This window comes from Heterocephalus glaber, unplaced genomic scaffold (genome assembly GCF_053883595.1).
Source record: "Heterocephalus glaber isolate CG9 unplaced genomic scaffold, H.glaber_assembly_v1.0 deba00001481, whole genome shotgun sequence".
NCBI classification, from domain to species: domain Eukaryota; kingdom Metazoa; phylum Chordata; class Mammalia; order Rodentia; family Bathyergidae; genus Heterocephalus; species Heterocephalus glaber.
This window is the reverse complement of record NW_028258317.1, coordinates 38,771,670-38,794,665: the sequence shown is the minus strand read 5'-3', so window position 1 is coordinate 38,794,665 and position 22,996 is coordinate 38,771,670. Positions and strand designations below refer to the sequence as shown.

The window sequence follows — 22,996 nt, the reverse complement described above, 5'->3', positions numbered from 1 at the left end:
ATTTACACTTTATGAATATCAACAAACACATTTCAAAATTAAAACTCTCAAATTTCTTTTATTTATATTTAAAAGGTAATTGTATTATTTTAAAATAGTCTATATATTCCAGAATGCATACTGAACATTTGTCTGCAAGCTCATGAGTAACTTTCATTATTCCTTTATTTTGTTTTCCTCTAAGGAAACTTTTCAAATTTTGACTAGATATTAAGGCTGCTTCATAGCAATAAATTTAAAAGCATGGAGAAATGAACCACCAGTCTATAGTGGTATTCTCTTTCTGTGAAGGTAGGAACATAAAGATTCATATTTTAAAACAAAATTCCTATAAAATTTCCCATATTATTTGGTAATTTATGGGCTTTGAACAATATTTGAAGACCCGCTTTAGAGTGTTTCACATAGATTTTGTGATTTGTCTGAGCCAGGACTGTTAGAGCTGAATATACATATTAAAGGCAGGTTGCTTGCCAGATAGAATTTAGCATTCTCATAGTTAAAAAAAAATTAATTTCCTCAGCACAATAAATTCTTCTCCTTTTTTCATACCCGCTATCTTTTTCTTTTATTGACTGTATCTTTCAGGGGAAACTGTAGACATTTAAAATTCATTTTGGCTCCAATTAAATGTTTGTGTTACTTCTGTCTATAAAAAAAGCCCCACTGGCAGGCATGGCGTGTAGAGAGGTTGTCACGTGACCCCACTCCTTGTGGAAGAACACCCTGGGAAGACTGTGTCCTCGAGCGCCTATACCAAAGCGTATGCTACATAACCCTTTCAATCTGCTCTTCTTGCAACGTTTTTCCTACAGAGGGAAGACAGGGAGAAAGATATGGGCACAATGACATTTCTGCCCATCTCGACTTTCTCCCTCCAAATCAGTTTAAAATGTCAACTCCTGGTTTACAAAAGAGAACATCACAAATGCCAAGGAACATGACCATTTATTAAAATGGAAGCAATAACAGGGCAGAGATAAACCATATCCTAAAGAAAATAATTCCATGTACTGAGGGTAGAGACTATTTCCAATCTTCACACATAGTATTTTTCAGCTTCAAGTGTCCTTTATAATTATGTAGCCCAACAGAAAACAAAATCATGATGGTAAGAAATAGAATAAAGAGATCTGTAATTTTTGGTTGCTTTTTTTTGTTGTTGTTAAAATTTGCAGATCTTATAGGATTAGAATTTGGCCCTGATGGCAAATGTAAAGTGACAGGATGAGCACAGCAGAAGAAACAGTAGGTCACTCTATTCTTGGGAAAAGATAGAAATACAACTTTTTGCTAAAAAAAAAAAATCAGTGACAAAGTTGTCTATATTCTCAGTGGCTGATAAAAGCAGAAACATTATTAACTAAGAGGACATTCAGGGAAGAAGAAAACTTTCCCTGGCCCACGTTAATGGTATCAGTGGGGCTCGTCCTTCAGTCAGTGAGGCCAGACTAACTCCTAAGGAGCCACACTGAGGCAGAGCGATCAGGACCCGCTGGGAGGTTCTGACCCATGAACAGCCTAAGGGCCAACAAGAAGGGTCAGCTCATCAGCCTACACATAAGATTCCCTGGAAGCCTTATCCTCCATTCACAAACAAAACATTCACCACTAAGATTTGTATTTGTGATTTTTCTTATTTTGCTTTATATTACTACAGACATGATTATTTCCACAGGGAGGTAAATCCCTGGAAACAAGGTATATTTCATTTTAAATGAAAAATTAATTATTTCCCAAAACAAAATGTACAAAACGTGACTAAACATGTCACTTCAACCAAAATTTATCCTGGGATAATTGCTTCAAAATTAGGTGTTATTATACCTCATATAATAAAATAGTAATATTTTGCAGGTGTATTAGACAATATCTTTCTAGGCTCATTAGAAAATGTGATGGCCATTGAAAGAAATGTTTGTAGTTTAACTTTTTAAAGTAATATTAAGAACTGTTATTCATCGATTATAATATTCTCCCAAATGATGTAAAAGGTGGAAATTAAAAATACAACAAAAAAGGAATAGAACTCACCCACCCACAGAATAAAAGCTTTAACTTAAACATTAATTTAGCTACATTATCATGCTGTGTCTGTGTTTGATACAACAAATGGAAACAAATGTAAAAGGATTTGTAGTTATTTAAACAAATTGAATGGATTTGTAAAGAATGCAGCATGATACAACCCTACCATTTGGCAGATTTTCTATCTGAATGGATAATTATTACCTAACAATAAACAACCGAATGATTAAAACCTGCAGATGTGAAGAAAACTGCTTAAGAACTACTAAATTCATTCCTTAAAGGAATGAAGACCAGAGTTACACCTGTCTTAAGAACAAAAGGAAGGACCAATGAAATAAATATGGTTACTTTGTGTTCCATGACATAGAAGATTGATATTACTTTTGCTAATCTCATCCACAGATGTTTCATCATTTCAGCATTATCTCAATTTTATAAGTTAAATTCAAAGTATTTTATACATAAAATTATATTAAGTTTTAGATGATACCTTTAACTACCCTCATATATGTTGACATTTTTCTTTTAAAGACAACCAACCTTAAAGATAAGCAGGTAATTCAAAGAGAATTAGTAGAACAGAGATTGCTAAATCCACAAGTAGAAACTAAGAGCTTCAGGAAGCTAAGAAACTCTTGAAATAGTAGGAAAGCTTTTGAGGCACCATCCATGTTTTTCAAGAATTTTGTTATGCAAAAATATATTTAGTAACTCCTGCATGTGAAATTTTTTTTGAGGCATACAGAATAGGGGAAAAAAAGAATTTTAAACCCTGATAATTTTCACCTTCACCATCATTAGGACATATTAAATCCATGAAGCCTTATTTGAATTCTTCATCAGCAATGTTCACTACATGTGCTTGTATTCTCTAAAATATTTTCAAAGGATTTTGCCTTTGATGAGAGGGTAAGATGATTAGTAGGTTTCTGTCCACCAGGAGCTATATGGTGATGAACTATATAGTGATTACAGCTGGTAACAGCAATTATAAAATCACTAGTAATAAACAAAATCCACCCTGTAAAACTCTGCTCAGTGGGATGCACAAATACATCAGATAGCAGATTCTGTCTGGGGAATAAATTTAAAGGAAATGCAATCCTTCTGGCTTCCAAGGGGCTCTACAGAAATCACAGACTTAACCTGAATGACTATGCCACATGCCTTTCAACAATTTGTATATTTTGTGACTATAAATGAATATGAGTAATTAACCATCTAGAAACTTATGATCATAAATAAATCCTACTTCTATGTATTTTCAACAGACTTTAAGACTATTAAACATGGTGAAGGGGATTTCCAAATAACTCAATGTTTAAAAGGGCAAAAAATCTTAATAAGTCTTTTGAGACTTCATGAATCCATTATCTGCTCATACAGAGAACTTGGCCCTTGCTGAATGAGACTCCAAGTTGAGCACTGTTTGGATATGCCTACCTCGCCCTTTATGTTTGCTTACCCTTGGTCTGTTTATAGTGCTCTGTACCATAAAGACTACTGGGTTGCCTGCTTTCCGAATGGCTTCCACAGCTTGTTCATGGCTTGCATCTCTGAGGTCCATTCCATCCACCTGCAATGGAAGGCCTCAGCTTAACATTCAAGAAGCTACAGAATAAAAGAACAATTTATGGATCTGGGGTTCTGAAGATCCTCCATTAGGCTCCTGAGAAATTTGCTTCAGTATCTCCAATAACTGAGACTACTTTTAAGGCTGTGAAACTTTTCATCTGACCAGTAGACTTCTTTTGGACACAGATTTCTGAAATAGTAATCAGCTGGAATGATGGCATTCTGCTTCTGCATTCCTTACATTGCTGAGTTGTTCCTTTAAATTAATAAATCAGCATCAATAAAGAGATAATAAAAGGGACTAAAACATAAAAATTAAAAGGGACTAGCAGCACTGTCTTCATGAAAGTCACTGCATTGATTTTCTTCTACTTCATTACAGAGTAGTTTGGGAGGAGGTAAGTGATGCTTTATATATTTCTATACTAGGAAACTTCAGGTTAAAAACAAAATTCTGATGTCCAAACCAATCAGATTACAGTAAAGCTAGTTTTGTAAAATATCTTTGCAATAGACATGACACGAGCTGGAAGCCAAGATATTGTGCTCATCTGTTAGTAATTCTCATACAAATAGTTTGAAAGTAAAAGTTATTTTGTAATTTTTTTAATGATGATCAACTGTTTAGGTGATGATTGGTTCGCTTATAGACTACATGAACAAGGAAGAAAAGAGTTTAAAAGGCCAAATGCTAATCTTGCCAGAAAACTGTAGATTATTTTGCCATTTTATTGTTCCCAATTACCAAGGAAGCTCAGAGTGGACACAATTCTGGAAAAGAAAGTCAATTATCAGATGTTGGCACAGAACATTATCATCTTTCAAGAATCACAAAGAACTACTACTTTAGTTGAAAATCTCCCTCACGTTGACACACAGATGACAGAGCAATTTATTTTGGTGTACATTAAAAATGGCTTTAAAGTTTTGTTTTTCTGTAAGACAAAGGTCAGTATTCCTGTCTACTATGTGTTTACCATATATTCCACTAGTGGGAAAACTTAACATGATGCTAGATATCTTAGCGCAAGTCCAAAGAACACTACACTCAGAACAGAGTACTACTTTGTGGACCTCTGGCCACCTAACTTGCACACCTTTTCAGATCATCTCAGGACAGGCACAGGTCAGAGTCCCATGGTACAGAGGCCAAGGCGTTCCGTGTAATGGGAAAGCCTCTGCACATGATGCACGAGTCAGCACCAATTACGCTAACCTGTGGCTACTTCCTAACTCAGAAATGTTCTTTCTTTGCAAAATGAAAGGTATATTTTAACTTAATACATTTAATATTTTGGGACAAACTATGACCAATGTTTTCTTGAAATAATTATAATACTTTTTATTTTTTTATTTAAGCTAAAAATATCCATAATAAAGAATGTATAAAATAAACTTTTCAATGATGATCTAAAATTGAAAATTTACTTTCTTTTTTTTTTTTGGTACTGGGGATCCAACTCGGGTCCTTCCGCTTGGGAGGCAGGTGGCGAAACCACTGAGGTAGATCCCTGGCCCAAAACTTCAGGACCTTCTTTTTTTTTTTTTGGTATCAGGTGGAGACAGAACTCGGGACCTTGCGCTTTCAAGGCAGGCAACAGAACCACTGAGCTAAATCCTCAGCCCTAAAATTGAAAATTTAGATGGAACTCACAGAGAATTATTTCAAAGTGGGCCAATACAAAATTTAATGAAAGATAAGGATGCAGCAGGGAGAAACAGCTTGTCATTATTCCCTATAAATGATTGCAGTGGGGAGAAAAGAGATGGGGCCCTTGCTTTTCTCTCAAATATCAATCTCTTCCTTCTCTGGCTCTCAGAGACGATTAATAAAGTAATAAGTAAATAAATCCTCATTTTTAAAGTCATAACTGATAAAATTTAAACAATATGGCACTTTAATGCATAAGTTATATAGGTTTAGAATATCAGTTGTATAAATACAATGGCTATTATTAGTAATAAAATTGTCTTCAGTTTGAAACTGTCCCTTTTAGTTTACTCTGTAAATCAGAAAATCTGGGTCAGGTACCTATTTTGTACCATTTTAAATAGAACTGTCCTTGGCTACTGCTCTGAAGGACCAGCTTGCATGTCAGCCTCCTTGCTGGGCAGGTGAGACACCTTATCTACGGTGGGTCATCTAGAGCCTGGCCTGCCACCTGGAATGCAGCAGGTCATGTAAGAAGAGTCTACTTAGAATATTAAACTCTGTTTTGAATTAGAGATTAGGGACAAACTGATTACACACTTCCATCTCACATATAACATCCACAGGTGAACATGCATGTGCAAACAGTCAGTGTCTGCAGTGGTCAGTGCACGCGTCACTGAGAAAGGAGTCCCCTGACTGCACTGGGGGGAAAATATTTATAAACAATAATCAAGGGCTTGATGTTTGAGGATTTTATAAAAAATAAAGATTTACTTGGAATAAAATCTCATCCAACAAAGTTTTTCTACACTCAAATAATGATAAAGTATTTCTCAAAATAAATTGCATTGGAAAATGTAATTATGATATGTACATTATATATATTGTGAATATTATGATATATATTATATACTACATAAAATTATATATAATTTTAAACAATTCAATTTTCCCTAAGAAATTTGTTTTATTTTTTCAAACAGATATAATTATTTTACCATGGGGCAAATGTTTTAAAAACTGGTTGGCAATATTACTAAGCATCAGCTTCTTCACTGAGATATACAATGTGCCATCATATAAATAAAAGAAAAAGAAGGATGGAAAGAAATATTTTAACTGCAAACATACTTTTCTCTAACACTGAGTAGAGTAACCAGTACCCAGATGGCAACCCCTTTGGTAAAGCAGGTGGCAGAGGTGAAGATCCCGACGCAGAAAGCTCATGAAGGATACCTCTACTATCCTGTCTCCAGGCTTCAAGGTCCCGTTTTTCCCGGCTGGACTGTCCTCGAGAACATGCTTGATGAAAATGCCCCTCATCACTTCACCACTGCTCAGACGACTCCCCATCCCTCGTCCGCCAACAATGCTGATGCCCAAGGATTTGCTTGGTTCTCTCCAAAGTTCAACCCTATCAAAAATAAATTTTTAAACTCTCAGAAGAAAACATATAGGGAAACTTCTTGATAGTGGATTTTACAATGCCTTCCTGTATATGCCACCAAAGGCCCTGACAAAGGAAAAAATAAAAACCAAATTGAAACAATCAAACTGAAAATCTTTGTATGAAGGACACCACCAAGAGTAAAAAGATAAGCCATGGGAGGTAAATATATCTGATAATCACAATCTGACAAGGGATAATCACAATCTGACAAGGGATTAACAGAGGACTTGTAAAACTCAATTACAAAAAACAAACAAGTAGATTGAAAAATAAACAACGGACTCACATAGACATTTATGTAAAGAAGATATATTAGTGGCATATAAACACATTAAAAGATGCTTACTATCATTAATCATTACATGTATAAGTCAATATGCCAAAGGATACTATCTCATACCTATTAAAATTGCAACTATCAAAAAAGCAGAAAGTAACAAGCATTGATGAGAATACGGAGAAATTGGGAACCCATGTATTTTTGGTGGGAATGCAAAATGGTACAACTGTTATAGAAGTGGTTCTTTTAAAAATTAACAACACAATTTCCACATGATTCAGTAATTCCACTTCTTGGTGTATACCCAAAAGAATTCAAAACAGGGTCTCACTGAGATATTTTGTACTCTTAGATTATAGAAGCACTTTTTATTCATAATAATCAAAGGGTGGAAACAACCAAACATCAAAATAAACAAACAAAATAATATATGACACAATGGATTATTATTCATCCTTAAAAATGAAGAAAAATCTGAAAACTATTTCAAAACAGATAAACTTTGAGGGCACTATATTAGGTGAAATAAAGGACAAATACCATTAGTCCATGAATATGAACCCCTAGAGTGGACAAATTCATAGAGAGGAGTACCATGGTGGTTACCAGGGAGTGGGAGGAGGGACAATGGGCAGAGAGTCTCAGCTTTGCAAGATGACTAAAGCTCTGCAGCTGGATGGTAGTGTCAGCTGTACAGCAATGTAAATGTACTCAATGCCAATGAACTATAGGTTCAAAAATGACTGAAATTGTTAAAAATAGTAATAAGCAAAACTTTTTAAAAAATGGTATACTAGTAGTAAAACAATGTAGTTTAAAATGCTTTCCTAATGATATGCTTTGTAAGGCCTGATAAATGCTAGTGTACGCATGCAGCTGATTTGTTATAAGTAAGTATAAGACTCACACTCCGGGCTGGGGCACAGACCAGTGTAAAAGTACCACTTTGCAGGAGCTTTAATATTATAGGCACTAAGTAATCAGTAAATTTAGCTACCACTGAACAGATGGTAGCTTCGAAACTCAGCAGCCAAATCCAGGGAAGAACACTCCTGGACACGCTACATTAGAGGCCTGCCTTTGCAAAATCTTTCCTGTCAAAGTAGACCTGTTCCATTAATAGTCAGGGCATGAACAACAGTGGCTAACAAAATCCTACATAATTTGATCCCTCTTCTACCTCCCTAAACTTCCTAAACCACACTTGGCTCTCTCCCATCCAGCTACCACATCACCTCCTTCCTGTTGCTTTAAGAGCTACTGCCTTTGTCTTGAATGCATTTCTCTACCCAGAGAATAAACAAATGATCATTTATAATAATTACAAATAGTTGTAAGACTTATAAATCGATTTAAAGTACACATCTTGGGAAAAGGCAGGCATGTAAGAGTAAGGTGATTTGCAGCGAGGTGTTGGTCTGAGACAAGGCAGCAGATGAGTGCTAAATCTTTACAGTCTGCTCCATGCCTCACAAAAGAAAACAACACTGGCCAATAAGTAGAGAAGACAACATGGTCAAATGTGCCCTCAGCCTTAACATTTGAGGTGCTCCCAAAGGAAATGAAAGGTCAAAAAGGATTGCTGAGAACTGAGTGGAGATCCAAAAAGAAAAGACTGGGAATTAAAGTGTATCACAGATAAAAGAGAAGGTTAGCAATGAATCAGATAAACAAATGCTGAGACACATTTTTCCTTTGGTCAGTACTTTTACTTAACAGGAAACCTATAATCTTAGAAACTTCACCAGTTTAGTTTTAAAGAATTTACCATGATCATTGATCTTATAAAATCTTCGTGAATATTAAATTCTATTCATTTTCTCTCACTCTAGAAATTCTGTGAAAGAAAAGAATCAATATCATCTTTTGTTTCTTAAGGCATTTCCTAAGATAAACTACCAGAGCACACAAGTCAGCAACTTTAGCCACTTCATGTTCATTTGTAAGAAGCCAGAATACACAGGTAGAAATATTTATATTTTCTCTTAAAAGGAAGAAAGGAAGGGATGGAGAGGGAAGGAACGAAAGAAGGAAGAAAAGGAAGGAAGGAAGGAAGGAAGGAAGGAAGGAAGGAAATAAAATGACTCCTGGGGCTCTTTTTGGGTAGGTGATTTCTGGAATAGTACAAAAACCCAGCAATAACAGTTAATATTTATCAAGGGATCATGAGGTCTCAATCTTATTCTTTTATTCTCATACTCATTATTAGCCCCATTGTACAAAGAAGGAAAGAACTGCTGAGAGGTAAAGTAACCTGTGGACAATAGCACCTTATTCTCTCATAAGAGTTTGGCACAGATAGCAAAATTTTAAATATGCTGTCTAGAACTAAAAGATATGGATTCTAGCTATGGAGAAAGCAACCTAGAGAGAGAGAGCTGCTGAAACGACCAGAGTGCTGAGGAACCAAGCTCCTTATCCACAGGACCAGAACCCAGTAGATATTCCAGGGAAAGAAAATTAAAATCTATAAAACAAACGATGTGTAGGGTATTTTCACATCATAGTTAATTCCACAGAAAAAAGGTGGGTCTTTCTAGAGCTTTATACATAAGCTTAAAAAGAATGAAATTCAGAAAGGCAAGGTAAAACACAGCTCTGAGGTCACACTTTGTTGACAATTAGCTAAGTTTCCAAGTTCCAGTCTCAACCTGCTCTGCCTCTTAACACAGTAATCATGTGACAATGCGCATCTTGCTTAGTCTATCCCATTCTCTCTTAGCTGTGAAATAGTGTCAATAAAGGCCTCTATATCAGAGATTGTGAGATGATTAAATTACTTAATACACCCAAGTACAAATCAGGCGCTGGTACATGGTAAGCACCCAATAAACCTTTTATGATGATGATGATGATTCTTCTTCAACAATATAACAAATGAGCAAATGTGTATCACAACCAACTAATCCAATTATGCTTTATTTATTAAGAAGAGGTACCATTTTTCATCCATCAGACTGACAAAACGTTTTATAAAAAATGACTATGTTATGTAGTAACAACGGACCGGGGAAAGAGGAACTTACAGAAGGGATACAGAAATAAAGTTTGGTATAACCACCATAAAAGGCAGCTTAACAACTCATCTAATAAAGTAAAAATTACACATAAGCCTATGAGCCAGTAATTATTCTTCTCGATACACACTCTAAATTTTCACAGAGAAGTATAAATACATATATTATTACACAGAATTATTATAAAAGCAAGTAACTATTAACTACTCAAACGTCAACCTGAGAATGGACAAAGTATGGCATATTCACATGTTGGAATACAAGACAACTAAAGTGAATGAATTAGGGATTTAAGTATCATACATAGATAGATCTCCAAAGGATCAGACTGAAGGGAAAATTAAGCAAGCTAGAAAATGGTACCTATAGTATGATATCAATTCTATAAATGAAAACTACTCACAAAAATGAATAATACTATTTTAGAGTCTTAACATAAACACTTTGCTAAAATGCATTCTCTATTTCCACACCAAGTAAATATATGCTGATTTTATGAATGGATAAGATTTATTGACCAAAAGCTCTGGTGATTCTGTTATGCTTCCTCACTATACCTATGAACTTTCTCCAAAAATTAACATATCACTTCTAATACATTAGTGAGCACAGGTTATTCTGTTTAGAGGGATTAATACATTTTCGCCACGTAAAGTAGTTACTAATATTAAAGATGTTTCCTGGGCTGATGTGAAGGTTAAAGCTTAGGAGAGGAATATAGTCCACAAGTACACTCTTCTTTCTCTTAAGAAAAGCCCATAGTGATTCTTGTACTCAAAGCCTCCTCTGTGCTTAGCTACTAGCGCTCAAAACTTTATTACCCCAAGCAGGCCCTGGTGGCTGAGGGCTCACTCTACAGGGCACCCTAAGGGTTCAGCTGCGCTGTCTCACAAGCTCCTCCCTCAAGTCTACAAGGGTCTGTTATGGGCCCTATTTTAGTAACAAAGTAGTCAAGGCCTAGCAGAAATGAATTTGTCTTAGAAAATGTCAAAGCTGTTATTGATCCCAATCATTTTGCATATTGCCGTCTACAAACTATTCTGTCTACTATGGTGTTCTTAAAACCAACCAGTGTATCTTTTTGCCTGTCATTCTTGTCCAACAAAATTCATGTTAAATTATGACCATCTGTAACAAAATAATTTCATCTAACTTACTTCTTCCTCAATTTACAAATACATAAGACAGTTCTTAACACCTCATAGTTGTGCCACGGATCTAGCACTTATATCGTGTTCTCAAAGTGGGCAGAGCTTTGGGGAGACCTTGAATTTTTTTAAAAAAAAGCTGAATAGCTTCAGTTCAAATTCAAAACTCATTCTGGATGGCTGGAAATGCTATTTCCTTGACAGCAACGTAAGATGTTTTCTATATTTTGAAAATGTTTAAATAGAAAGACTGCAGGGTCAAGTTCATTTTTGAGCAGGGAAAATATCATCAAGCTATATATTCCATTCTGGAACATTTTTTTTTTTTTACCCACTGTGTAGCAAATACTAATGTTTATTAAGAACAAGGCAACCTCATAATTGTTACATTTAGGTCTGTTTCGAGGGATATCAAATGATCACTTAAATTTTATAATTAATGCAAAATATCTTGTATCATTTTTAATTGTTTTATGTCTCTATAGCTTGCCCAGACAAGTATGCAATAAGTCCCCTGAGGCAGGGTCTGTGTCTCATATTTACTTCCTACACTTGATCTTGGCCAAAAGGCTGAGAAGCAATCATATTTACTCCCTATTATTCCCAAATCATGGACTTTAAGACTCAATGATCTCCTGTCAAACTCAAGTTGATTTTCCTCAATATGAACATGTTAATGTGCTGCAGTAGTTACATTCCTCATTTTTGAACAAAATACCCAACAACTGGAACTTAAAGGAGGAAAGGTTTGTTTCGGCTCACAGTTTCAGTCCATGTTCAGCAGGCTTACAGAGAAACACCATGGTGGTGATGGAAGGGCCTGGGAAGAGGAGAGCAGCCCACACCAAGTTGGCCCAAAGCAGAGAAAAGGGAGTAGCCTGGGAGGGAGACATCCTCTCTTCTGTCCAGCCCCCGCCTTCTGACAGCACACTTTGCTGCTGAGCTCATCAGTGGTGGATTCCACTAATGATAGCAGTACCTCCCGATGTCCTTCCACAAGGCCTTTGGGGGACATTCTTAATCTAACCGTAACATGCCTTCTGAATACACAGTGATATATCTGAGTATATGCAGGAAAGGTATTTCTCTATTATATGTAGAAGTAGCACTAGATGGAGCATGGTTTAGGATAAACTTAGCTTTTAATAACAAAGTTGCTTACTTACAGAGACACACACCTGTTTTAAATATATACTTGATAGCGAGTTTCTACAAATGCTAAATAAAATTTAAATGGTGTTATGCCTAAAACTATCCAGAACTTATTATGTATGCCAACTACCTATGCATAATTTTCTCTAATTTTATTTAGTCCATACTATATGCCAGATTATTGCATATATGTTTAGTTTTTAACCCCATATGACATACATTATTTTCTTCATTGTACACAAGAAGGATTACAGGATTAGGAATATTAAATAACTTGCCCAAATCACAAGTAGAAAGCTGAAATACAGTACTTGAAACTATACTTCTCCATTGTTAAACATATATATCCTTTGAGTGGGTAGAACACAGAAACAGTCCTTACCTCCTGGGCTGATTCCAGTTGCTGTACGCTGCATTTTGAAGTTCACTCTCTTCTCCTTCCCCCTCTTCTCGCTCTGGTAGTTCTGGAATTTCTCTGGTTAAAGAAGTTTCTCAATGAGTACGACATGCAATATTGTCTTATATGCACTTAACTGTTGGCCAAGCAAACTGCTTTATATTTTCACTACACCTGGCCAAGGCATATATATTTTTATAGCAGAAGGGGAAAAAAAAATCAAACCAAATAAAATAAGATCCTTATATTACAAACAATCAACCATAGCACAGTATGGAAATATAACTGAAAACAGTCTAGTCTAGCCTTTTTGTTTCCTGATAAAACATGGGAGAATAAAGGAAAAAGTGAATACTGAAATTTAAAGGAAGAATTCAACAAATACTTCCTAAATTACTAATATGTGCCAAAAACCCAGAGGCACAATGCGGGTTGGAAGTACACTCAGCTCTGCTCCCTGCCTTGGAACAATCAGGCAGCAAGTGTGGGAGGAGTTTAGCATCTCCATTTCCCAAGGTGAGATCAAACTGTTCCTTTAACTTCCGAAGAAAGACGGAAGTACTTCTAGTCTAGCTCCATCCATCCAGAGGGCCCAGAGGAAGAACACTCCTTGAAGGTATACTTTCAATTTTTATAACAATTCACATTTTACCAGATATCAACCATAAAACAAAATGTGTCTGACTGTACAATTTTACCAAAAACTATTTTGTCTCTCCAAGGGTATACTTTATATCAATAAAAGACACTGAAAAGAAATAGAGAACAGTTAAATTGATTATGGCATGTCTTTATGTTATTGGTAAAAACTGGATTTCTAAAGAAACGTGAGTATATTCCTTTTAAAGCACAGAAGGCTATATAATTCTGATCTAATAAAAATCTTCAGGTGATTTTGTTAAAACTGAAAAAAAATCAAAAGTACATATTCAAACTCTAAGCAGTCTCCACTGGCAGGAACACTGAACTCTTCGATTCTATTACTTTACACTGAGATCAGAAACCACTTCATCTAATAATCCGTGTTCAAATGTGGTCATGTTTGGAGAGGAACGGTCTAGGCTCCCTTGGAACATCTCACCGTTTCTTTGGTGATAGCAAAAGTAAGTGGCTGAAACGTGCTCTCCCCGTGAGCACCCTACTATCAGTTTTGAGTCTGAATGCCAATGAAAGATGGCCCTGGACAAGGCTGGCTGCCTGGAGACTCAGACTGACAGCAGGGCCAGACAGCAGGGACAGTTCCAAGAAGCAGATTCCAAAGTGATGCCCAAAAGGCCACTGAGAAATAGTCCTCATCAAGAGGATGAAGGCAGAGAGGCAGAAACCTTAACCCTCTGGAAATATAACTGGAAAAGGTATGACAGCAAAAGGAACCCTGGAAGATAGAACTGGGATTTAGGGAGAGTAACAAAAGTGCCCAGTGACAGCCATGAGATGGGGAGGGGTTTTAGCCCTAGAACCCAGCCTGGCAGATACTCAGAAAACCCCGGTCATACTGCCCCACAGTCCTGCCTTTTTATCTAAGAGAACACAAATACCCTGTATGGCCTGAAATTGTTTCAAAACCTTGAATTCTTTCACTAATGCAGATAAGCTGTTCCAAATGTGCAGATCATTCTTTACCCATTTTAGAGTATAGCTTCAGAACTCAAATGTCATGCGCTCCTTAGAGAAGAATGGACCAATTCTCATTTGCCTGTACTCATTCAGCCAAGAATTAGATATATCTTTCTCAGTGTTAAACTCCTGAAAACCAAAGCAATTTCTATCAACTCTAATTGCTAACTCTATTTATATCTGCATGTATGTGTACGCTAAAGTAACTGGGACAAAGTCACACAGTCATGTGTAGTGAGATTTGAACTAAAGCTATCTTACCACAAAACCTAACTCTTAACTTGATGCTCTGTTGCCACTCATTTTTATGTAGCACATATTTTTATACATTTATGCAATGCTTCCTATGGAATCAGTGTTTAAGAACAAGGAGTCCAACTCTCTTCATTGTAAGTATGACTCTGATACTTATTCACTGTAAGACTTGGGCAACTTCCTTTCACCAGATTGCTTTATTTTGTGTTAAGCACCATGATATACAACAAACATACTTCCTTTATGGTACAGCAGCTACTCATAGCATTAGACAATTAAGGGCCTCTCTTTTCCATGCTGCAAGAGATGCACAGTGTTGAAAGTGGCTCCTTCTAATCAATAACTTTTGAGCATTTTAAGGCCCCATAACTTATAAAGACTAAGATGTTACCTGGTGCATTCTTCGTGCCATTTGAAACATTTCAAAAGGACAATGGACTGTTGTTGCAGTACTTTATTAAGCACCCTCAAAATGGGACAAGAAGCACTAACAAACCATAATCAATTCATGCCATTAATCTTGGGATAGAACTTCTATAGTGAAGTGTGGCTGAAGTTTGCACAGAATGGAGTACCCCTTTTCCCATAAACTTCACGAGGCCCCAAAGATTATAACATTCCTTCCCTTTATTAAACACATAGCATCTCTTTTCTTTTCCTAATACTGGAATTCTCAGAGGAAGAAATAATTCAATATCATGATTCCTGCAGGGTCACTGGACACCAGGGTGTTCTGGGATGTTCTGATATCCTATAAGGAATGGCAGAACAATGCTGAAAGAAAAATCTGGTATTCAGTTATCAGTGCAATTGAAAAAAAAAACCTATAACTGAGAGTATAATGGTATATTCATTATGGAAAAGCCAACATTCTATTTCAAGCATAACATGCTTATATATCAAGATGTTCAATTCAACATTCTCTAGAAGAGTTTAAAAAAGTATTATAATGTTTATGAACTTATATATGTCTAATAAATAAAATTTCTGAAGGTATATCTGATAATTATGTTAAAAGTGCTTTATTAGGTGGCAGAATTAAGGATTATTTTAATTTCTTCCTTTGAATATTCTTATATTCCCCAAATTCTTCAGATTATATGATGATTACTTAAGTATTCAGGAGAATGTGTTTAAAAATCTCGGAAGATGCAAAGAAATCCAGACTTTTACTTATCTTTCCTGATTCTGGTTCAAATTCTTCTTTATAATTTATTGTGTCTTTCATTAATTGTAGATTTAATGTTTCACTTACCCGCCAGTATATGAAGAAAAAATATCCAGTGCCATTATTCCTCCAGACTGTTGCCCCACATTTATTCTGAACTCCTCCAAATGTTCTGCAGGCACATAAGTAATTCTGGAGCAAAACACAATCCATCAGAGCAAAGAGAAAGGAAGATTGGCCTGTTAGGAAAAGCTTCCAAAATGGACAAAAATGTATTGTCTTCTCATGCCTACTTTTTCATACAACTCATTTAATCAGTATACTCATCAGACAGCTCAAATTTCAAAAGGTAAAAATATTCCTTTGGCAAAAATAACTGAAATTATATTTCTAAATGCTGCTAATAAACTGCGTTTACTAATAATCACAAAGGGAGAAAAGTAGCTATAATTTATATTGAATGTATATATCTCCAAATGAGAAAACAAACAGGAAAGTTTTGGAATACAGCCTTAGAAGGCTAGAGGTGTAGCTCAGTGGTAGAGTACTTCCCTAGAATATGTGAGTCCTTAGTTTAATTTCCTAACACTGCAAAACAATGATAATAACAATTCTGAACAAATTGTCAATAATAGCATTAACGCTGTCCGAAGATATTTGAGTTCCCTAACAGAAACAAATTAGGTATACTCTATCACAATATTGGATATCATAAATTACCTTAACTTCCCCACAGAACATAATTAAGTACGAGGATTAAATATTATCAGTAACCTTGCTAGCTCTATTAAATTATGAACTCTCAAGTCTGAAGTTAAATCACATAAACCTAAGGAAAGAATTACTAATTTGTAGCATTTGTTTATGTTTATTTCTATTTTAAAGAAAGGCATGCTGTTTACAATTCAAAGTCCATATATTAATTTAAAAGTACTGACCAAAGTCCAATGGCTATTAAGTGGAAGCACTGTACTAGATAGGGAATAAGCTAGGGTTTCAAGAACATGATGTGTAAAAATTACTGCTGTCTTGTAAGCCTATTTACACCGCTGATACATTTTTTTAAGTTGGCTGCTGAAGATACAATACTGCATGAAAGGAAGGTTAAAGAAATACTATAGAAGTCAGTTTGTCTTTTTCTGAAGCTAAGAAAAAAAATGCATATTTTTTGTATTTTTGTGTAATATATATGTATATTTTTACGTATATTATAAAAATGTATTTTTAAATATTATATTTATATTTTTGCCCAATGTAGAAATCATAAATACTATTAAGTCATCCATAATTTATCCATTAAAATAATTCCATCAAACCTCAGCACTAGAGGGCAAAGATACAAAAATCTGTCTTTTATGAAAGAAAATAAAAATTATAGCAATGAGATAATTTCTGGAGCAAGAAAGATTCATGATTTCAGATGTATCTGTCACTCCATAAAAAACATTCAGTTCTTCACTTCTCCAAAGTGGGGGGTTGGTTGGGTTTGTGTTCTGCTATCATTGGGAATGTGGAACAAGGTAGGTCACTACTGCTGAAAGTCCACAACCTCAAGCACAACACAGTGTGACTTTTTATAAGGGCACTGTCAGCGGAAAAGCACTATAAAAAGGTAAGGCAGTGCTCTAGCAGGACCAAGGCTCTAGGAATTACACCTATCAGTCCTGCAGACACACAGACCCTTTCAAATCTTCTCGTGACACTTATTTCCAGGACCAAAACGAGGCAGAAAACACAGATCAGTAATTTATGGCTGGCAGGGTAAAAGAGTTACGTTCTCATTCTGGCTCTCCTTAATTTATTCATTTGTAAAAACACTTTCTCTAAGGTGTTACAAAAAATACTGAATAGAAACTTTGCTGTTATCCCTTCAAAAGTAATGAAAATATGTACAATACATTATGTCAGGAAAGAAGATTGTAATTTACACAAAGAAAAATAAAGATAAGCCTAAAACCCGAAAAGACTATTTCAGAAAAGAAGTATTATTTCTGAAGAGTTAGGGAGACTTATATAAATAAAAAATTAAAACCAGGAAAAGGTGAGGAGTCAAAGAGAGGACACAGAAGCAAAAATAATAAGTACAAACTATTTAGTTTTTAAACTGGTCTGAGAAAGTAAAGATGTTTCTATTCCAATGGTGAAAATGAGTTTTCTTCTACATTTGCTTAAAGCTGTTTTTCTTTTACCAAAAGGATAGGGGCTTTACAAATATTTTTCTGATAATTTGGGTAGCGGTGAGAAGGAGAAAAAAAGGCAGTTTACAAATATTTGTCAAAATGCAAACAGTGAGGCCAGCAGAGCAAACATCCCAGAATGCAATAGCACATGCAGGGACTCTAAGACATGACTCGTCACAGGACCACACACTGTTCCACGTCACTACACAGAAAATGAAGCCGAATGGCCAATGTCATAAACACACTGCAACAGCTTGAGACTTGTATTAAATTCTGAAACATAAACTAACCTTAGGTTACACATGAAGTAGAAGAAAAAGGAATACCGTTAGTGATGCCGAAATGTAATATGGCTATTAATCCAGAGATCAAGCCTACACATGCAGCCTAAAACCTTAGCAGTTCGAAAAAATGATTTTCAAATGTATTCCCAGTCATCACTGCAACATGAAATGTAACAATCTCATAGTTCTGCTGGAATTTATGTTCTTATATAAATGAGGGACAAAAGCCAAAATGCATATACTACTTCTATATCTGGATCTAAACCTACACTGGAATGTTACAAAAGCATGAAACGGTTTTCACAGACAAGTTGTAACACACAGCCATAATGAGCTTTTGAATCACCAATACTCACACATAAAAGGGGGCTCGCTCGTCAGCAGGTGCTGCAGAAAATCTAGAATGTGAAGCATACGCCGTGGCATCTTTTTACAATGGTGTTAACAAATGTCAATGTCTTGTGCGGAGTGTGAGATGCATACATATGTAGTTAAAAGTGGGTGCTCCTGTTTTTTTTTTTTCATTTCCACCTCCCTCTCATCTACACCTCCCCCAGAAAAGCATCTGCTCTTTACTGGTGTCTATAGCAATGATTATTAACAAGCATGGAAAAAATATAACTGCAATCAATCTTTTATTCCTTGATCAGGAATTCATCCCACACTTTAGGTTAAGGCAGGTGAATTCTGATTCAGTTCAGTAATTATCTGGCAGATGTTATAAGCAGCTGCTTCTAAGCACAAAACCCTTGCTATTATTATAAAAATGTAAGAGCTCCTGGCAAGGTGGAGTGAGAAGTGAAACAGAATGCATTCTGGTAAGGCTTCACATCTGGTTTTCCAAAGAAAATAATAAAACCTGGAACTTAAACTGGCTGTTCTTGAACTCTTGAAACTCAAATTATGTATCCAGGCATGCATGAATGTGCATTCATGCACACACACACACACACACACACACACACACACACACACACAGTTCCTAGCTATCTATGGCAATAAAGAAACCCAGTTCATTGTCTGTGTAAGCAATTCTTTCCTTATAACCAACCAGTTATGTAACTGAACCAGTCCTTTTTTTTTATGTCCCCACAATACAACTCTCTACCAGCACCAGATTAAGCTAGGTTTATAACAAGAAATAAAGAGAACATGATGTGCATGGAGCCTAAATACAAGCAACAAGTACAAAGCTTAACTGTCCAGAGAAAGTGTCATGGCTCCATTCAGAGCAATGAAACAACTGGACTATCCTCTTGGGAGAACTACTCACATATCTTTCAGGGTAATTCTAAACCTTTGTTTCATCAAAGCCAAGTAATTGAAAGGAACAGTGTAAAACTAGTATGTGCAAAAGGCAGGAAACCTGCTGCTCAACCCTGGTTGGTCTAAACAGCTATATTGTTTCATCATCTAGTATTTGTCTCTAAAAAGGCATTGTTTAAGGGTGGATTTTAATTTCCATCATTTACTCAATGAGTCAAGCTATGATCATCTGAATCAGGGTATCAGTGGGACACTTAAGAAAGCAATGTGCTTTGTGGGTACACTTGAAAATGTGAGTGTGTGTGTGTGTGTGTATGCACACACTGGTGAAATATGACAGGCTGCTTCACTTCCAGAGGAGGGAAAGTTGTAGGATTCTTCTTTTTGTAATGTAAAATTCTATAGTACATTTTGTCTCCTGAGATATTAAAGCAATTACTTATGAAGCTATTTTCAGATATCATTCAAGGTCATAAGGCCACTGCCTACATAAATGGGTAATTCTGCTGAGTCAAAAGTTAGGTGAAAATACACACATGTGCACATACATACACACACAGAAAAAAGAAAAGGTTGGAAAAGACTTTCTGAGCTTGAAAATACACCTCAAAAACGACTCTAGAATTGACTAGATGCATGACTTATATTAAACTGATGTCACCATGGCCTTAGTTTTTGGCCACTTTTTAACTTATGCAGCAGGACGTTAGAATTTAGGAGTAAAGCTAGTACCACACAGTGAATCTGGGGTTCAGAGTGTGAAAAACTGGGCTAGAGGGCCTGAATCGGTACAGAATACAACACATACATTACAATACAACAAGTTAAATAATCAGTGACAAAGGTACATGCATTTCATACTATAACTAATCTGTGTCAGCTGAAGCCCTTGTAATAAGTCTATCATGGATCTATATCACTTATCTTTTAAGAAAAGGAACACCGCTTTAAGTGGTGAGGAAAGCACTTGAAGTTTCTGTTTTCATACAAGAGAGGGGCTGAAATTTTTAATGTTCACTTGTACCTTTTCACTGTAAAATAATTAAGGAACAGTAACATGATCAGATGATCTGCTCAACTGTAAAAGTCAAAAAGGCATGCAAAAATATAAAAGGACATTGGTGAAGATTCTGCCTAAAAATAATATTGCACGTAAAACAGCAAAAACCATTTGAAATGGTATATACTGTTTTTTGTTTTATATTGATGGCAGAATGAAAAACAGGTTGTAAATGTACTTTCCTCCCTGAGCACTAGCAATATGTGCATTGCAAAAGAACCAGTAATACAGAATGTTCTCAGTAAAATAACATTAATACAAAAGTCTCTTATACAATTTAAGGTAAGCAATCTTTCCCTGAGGTCTTATTTTATGAATTTATCCCTTATATATTCAATGATTAATGTTACAAGGACATGGATGAAGTGTGATAATAAAGTCACGAACTCATTTTTATGATGGTTCAAGGAATGTTTAGGGACTGAGAATCACATATTAATGTGCTTTTAGAACATTAGGGGATTATGGGAAATTTTAAGCACCTTACAACAAAATATCCTACATATTGGATATAAATATCCAAAATGACCTATAATTAGACTGCACCAAACATAGTGGAGGATCCCTCTGTGTCATTAAGTAGTTCAAAAAAGGGTGAATTATGGGTCAGAAGGGCACTGACTTTCATGGTTGGCCCTTACAGGACTGGCTTGGTTCTCAAATTCCTACAGGGGAGTTAGTGCCCAGTGCTTTACAATGAGACCAACTCAAATTTCTTTCTAAGAACTGAAGAATGGATGCCCTGGCTCTGTGAAAGATGTCTCACATCTCTCACATCTTGAGTTGTTATAGAATCACTGGAGAAGTAAAATTAAAACAATAAAACCATGTTATTTTCAAATTTTCAACAGTGTGATAGTCTCAAGGAGAATATATTTACAATCAAGTACAATTCAAACATAGTTAATTCTGGAGTAATTTGTGTTAAATAAATATATAATAACTTTTGTATATAAAACAGGAATATCCGCTGAAAGTGGCATTCTGACCAATTAAAATTCTTAATTTCCCAAGCCAAACTGAGGACCAAATGATACATACTTTATGTCAGGCCCAATGAGAGAATGTCTTCTTAACATGGCTCGTGCTTGGGCACTGGTTAAACTAATGGTAGATTCTTCATTAATGAACAAAATGCAGTCCCCAACGGCAACCCGGCCATCTCGACTAATAGCACCTCCATGAATAATGCTTCGAACAATCATCCCCAAGCCATCTTTATTAGCACTGACAGTCATCCCTAAAAAACAAGAATGCAGATACAGACTAAATATATGATTTTCAAATTCATTTAATTTAATAATCACAAAGATTTCAAGATTAAAGAAAAAGATTAACATTTTTGTCAATAAAAAACAGAAAAGAAAGTAAAAAGTTTTCTAACAGAAAAATATTTTGGTACATAAAAATGCTTCATGTTTAATATGTTAGAGAGGAAGCATTCTACACTGTAGAATGAATGTAATGTAGAACATTTGTAAAACAGAAAGCTTTCTTAGGGAGAATACAGTAACAGCACCAGATAATTTTACAATAGCAATTTATCTCTTATATATAAGAGAATAAAAACAGGGCTATAAATGGAAAATTAGTTCTATAAATTAAGAAATTGTCTGCTGTTACCTTATTCCAGGTCATTTGTTTATTCGCATAATTGGTATTTATGCTGCTCAGGATAGAAAAAATGTTCACAGTGCAAAATTCCTAACATCCTGAGGCTTGTATTTAACTTTTATTCTATTTTCACCTCCTTTTATTTCTCTAGTGATCTTCACTGTTTTGGTAAATGTCACTACTATACTAACCACCATTACTGAAAACAGAAACACCAGTTATTCTTGACTCCTATTTTTCTTTAATCCTCTATATTTAAAGTCTAACCAGCAGCTGTCATTTCTATCTCCAAATTTTATGATGAATCCATTTTACTCTTCTCCATTTCCATCCTAACCCTAGACCAAGTCATCATACTCTTCTTTAACTTTTGCAGAAGCCTCCTCACTGATCACGTGGCCTCCAAAATTATCCCTACCAATGTATTTTTCTCATGTCAGATCAACCATTCAAACGAAACAATCCCATCCCATCAGCCCTTTGTTTGAAACCCTTCAAGTTTCCTGTTACAGTGACATACAACATACCAGCCTGGCACAGCTTGCAGGGCACTATTGATATGGACTTCCCAACGTGCACTGACTTTGTCATAGAGTCCTTGGCTTCTTGAATTCCAGACACAAAAGCCTGCTTTCAAAAATATATCTCATCTCCTTTTATCTTGAAGTCCTTGCCTCTATCCTCTTTTTGCAGTCCTTGTAAAACTCCCTCTTATTATTTAATATAATTTCCTTTAAAAGACTTGCTCAAAAAACTCTGAATTAATGTTTCTTTCATACTCTAATCTTACCCTATTCCTTCAAGCTATAAAACCTTTGAAATTATTTCACTTAATATGAAGTGCTAAA

General features: G+C 35.5%; 1 protein-coding gene across 37 annotated transcripts in view; it reads right to left on the bottom strand.

Annotated features, from left to right (window-relative positions):
- Mpdz (multiple PDZ domain crumbs cell polarity complex component) overlaps positions 1-22,996 on the bottom strand; it is a 159,349-nt gene that overhangs the window by 43,949 nt on the left and 92,404 nt on the right. For 20 of the 37 annotated variants that reach the window (XR_015440073.1, XR_015440072.1, XM_087183939.1 and 17 more), the window contains 6 exons: positions 21,576-21,774; positions 18,565-18,606; positions 15,832-15,936; positions 12,690-12,782; positions 6,497-6,674; positions 3,497-3,607 (listed from right to left, as the gene is read on the bottom strand). Coding sequence is in view for 35 of the 37 variants with exons in the window: in XM_087183939.1 (XP_087040065.1) it covers positions 3,497-3,607; positions 6,497-6,674; positions 12,690-12,782; positions 15,832-15,936; positions 18,565-18,606; positions 21,576-21,774 (728 nt within the window). In the remaining 2 variants the exon portion in view is untranslated. The remainder of the gene's footprint in view (positions 1-3,496; positions 3,608-6,496; positions 6,675-12,689; positions 12,783-15,831; positions 15,937-18,564; positions 18,607-21,575; positions 21,775-22,996) is intronic. The other 17 variants (XM_021252851.2, XM_013069731.3, XM_013069734.3 and 14 more) reach the window with 3 other exon arrangements.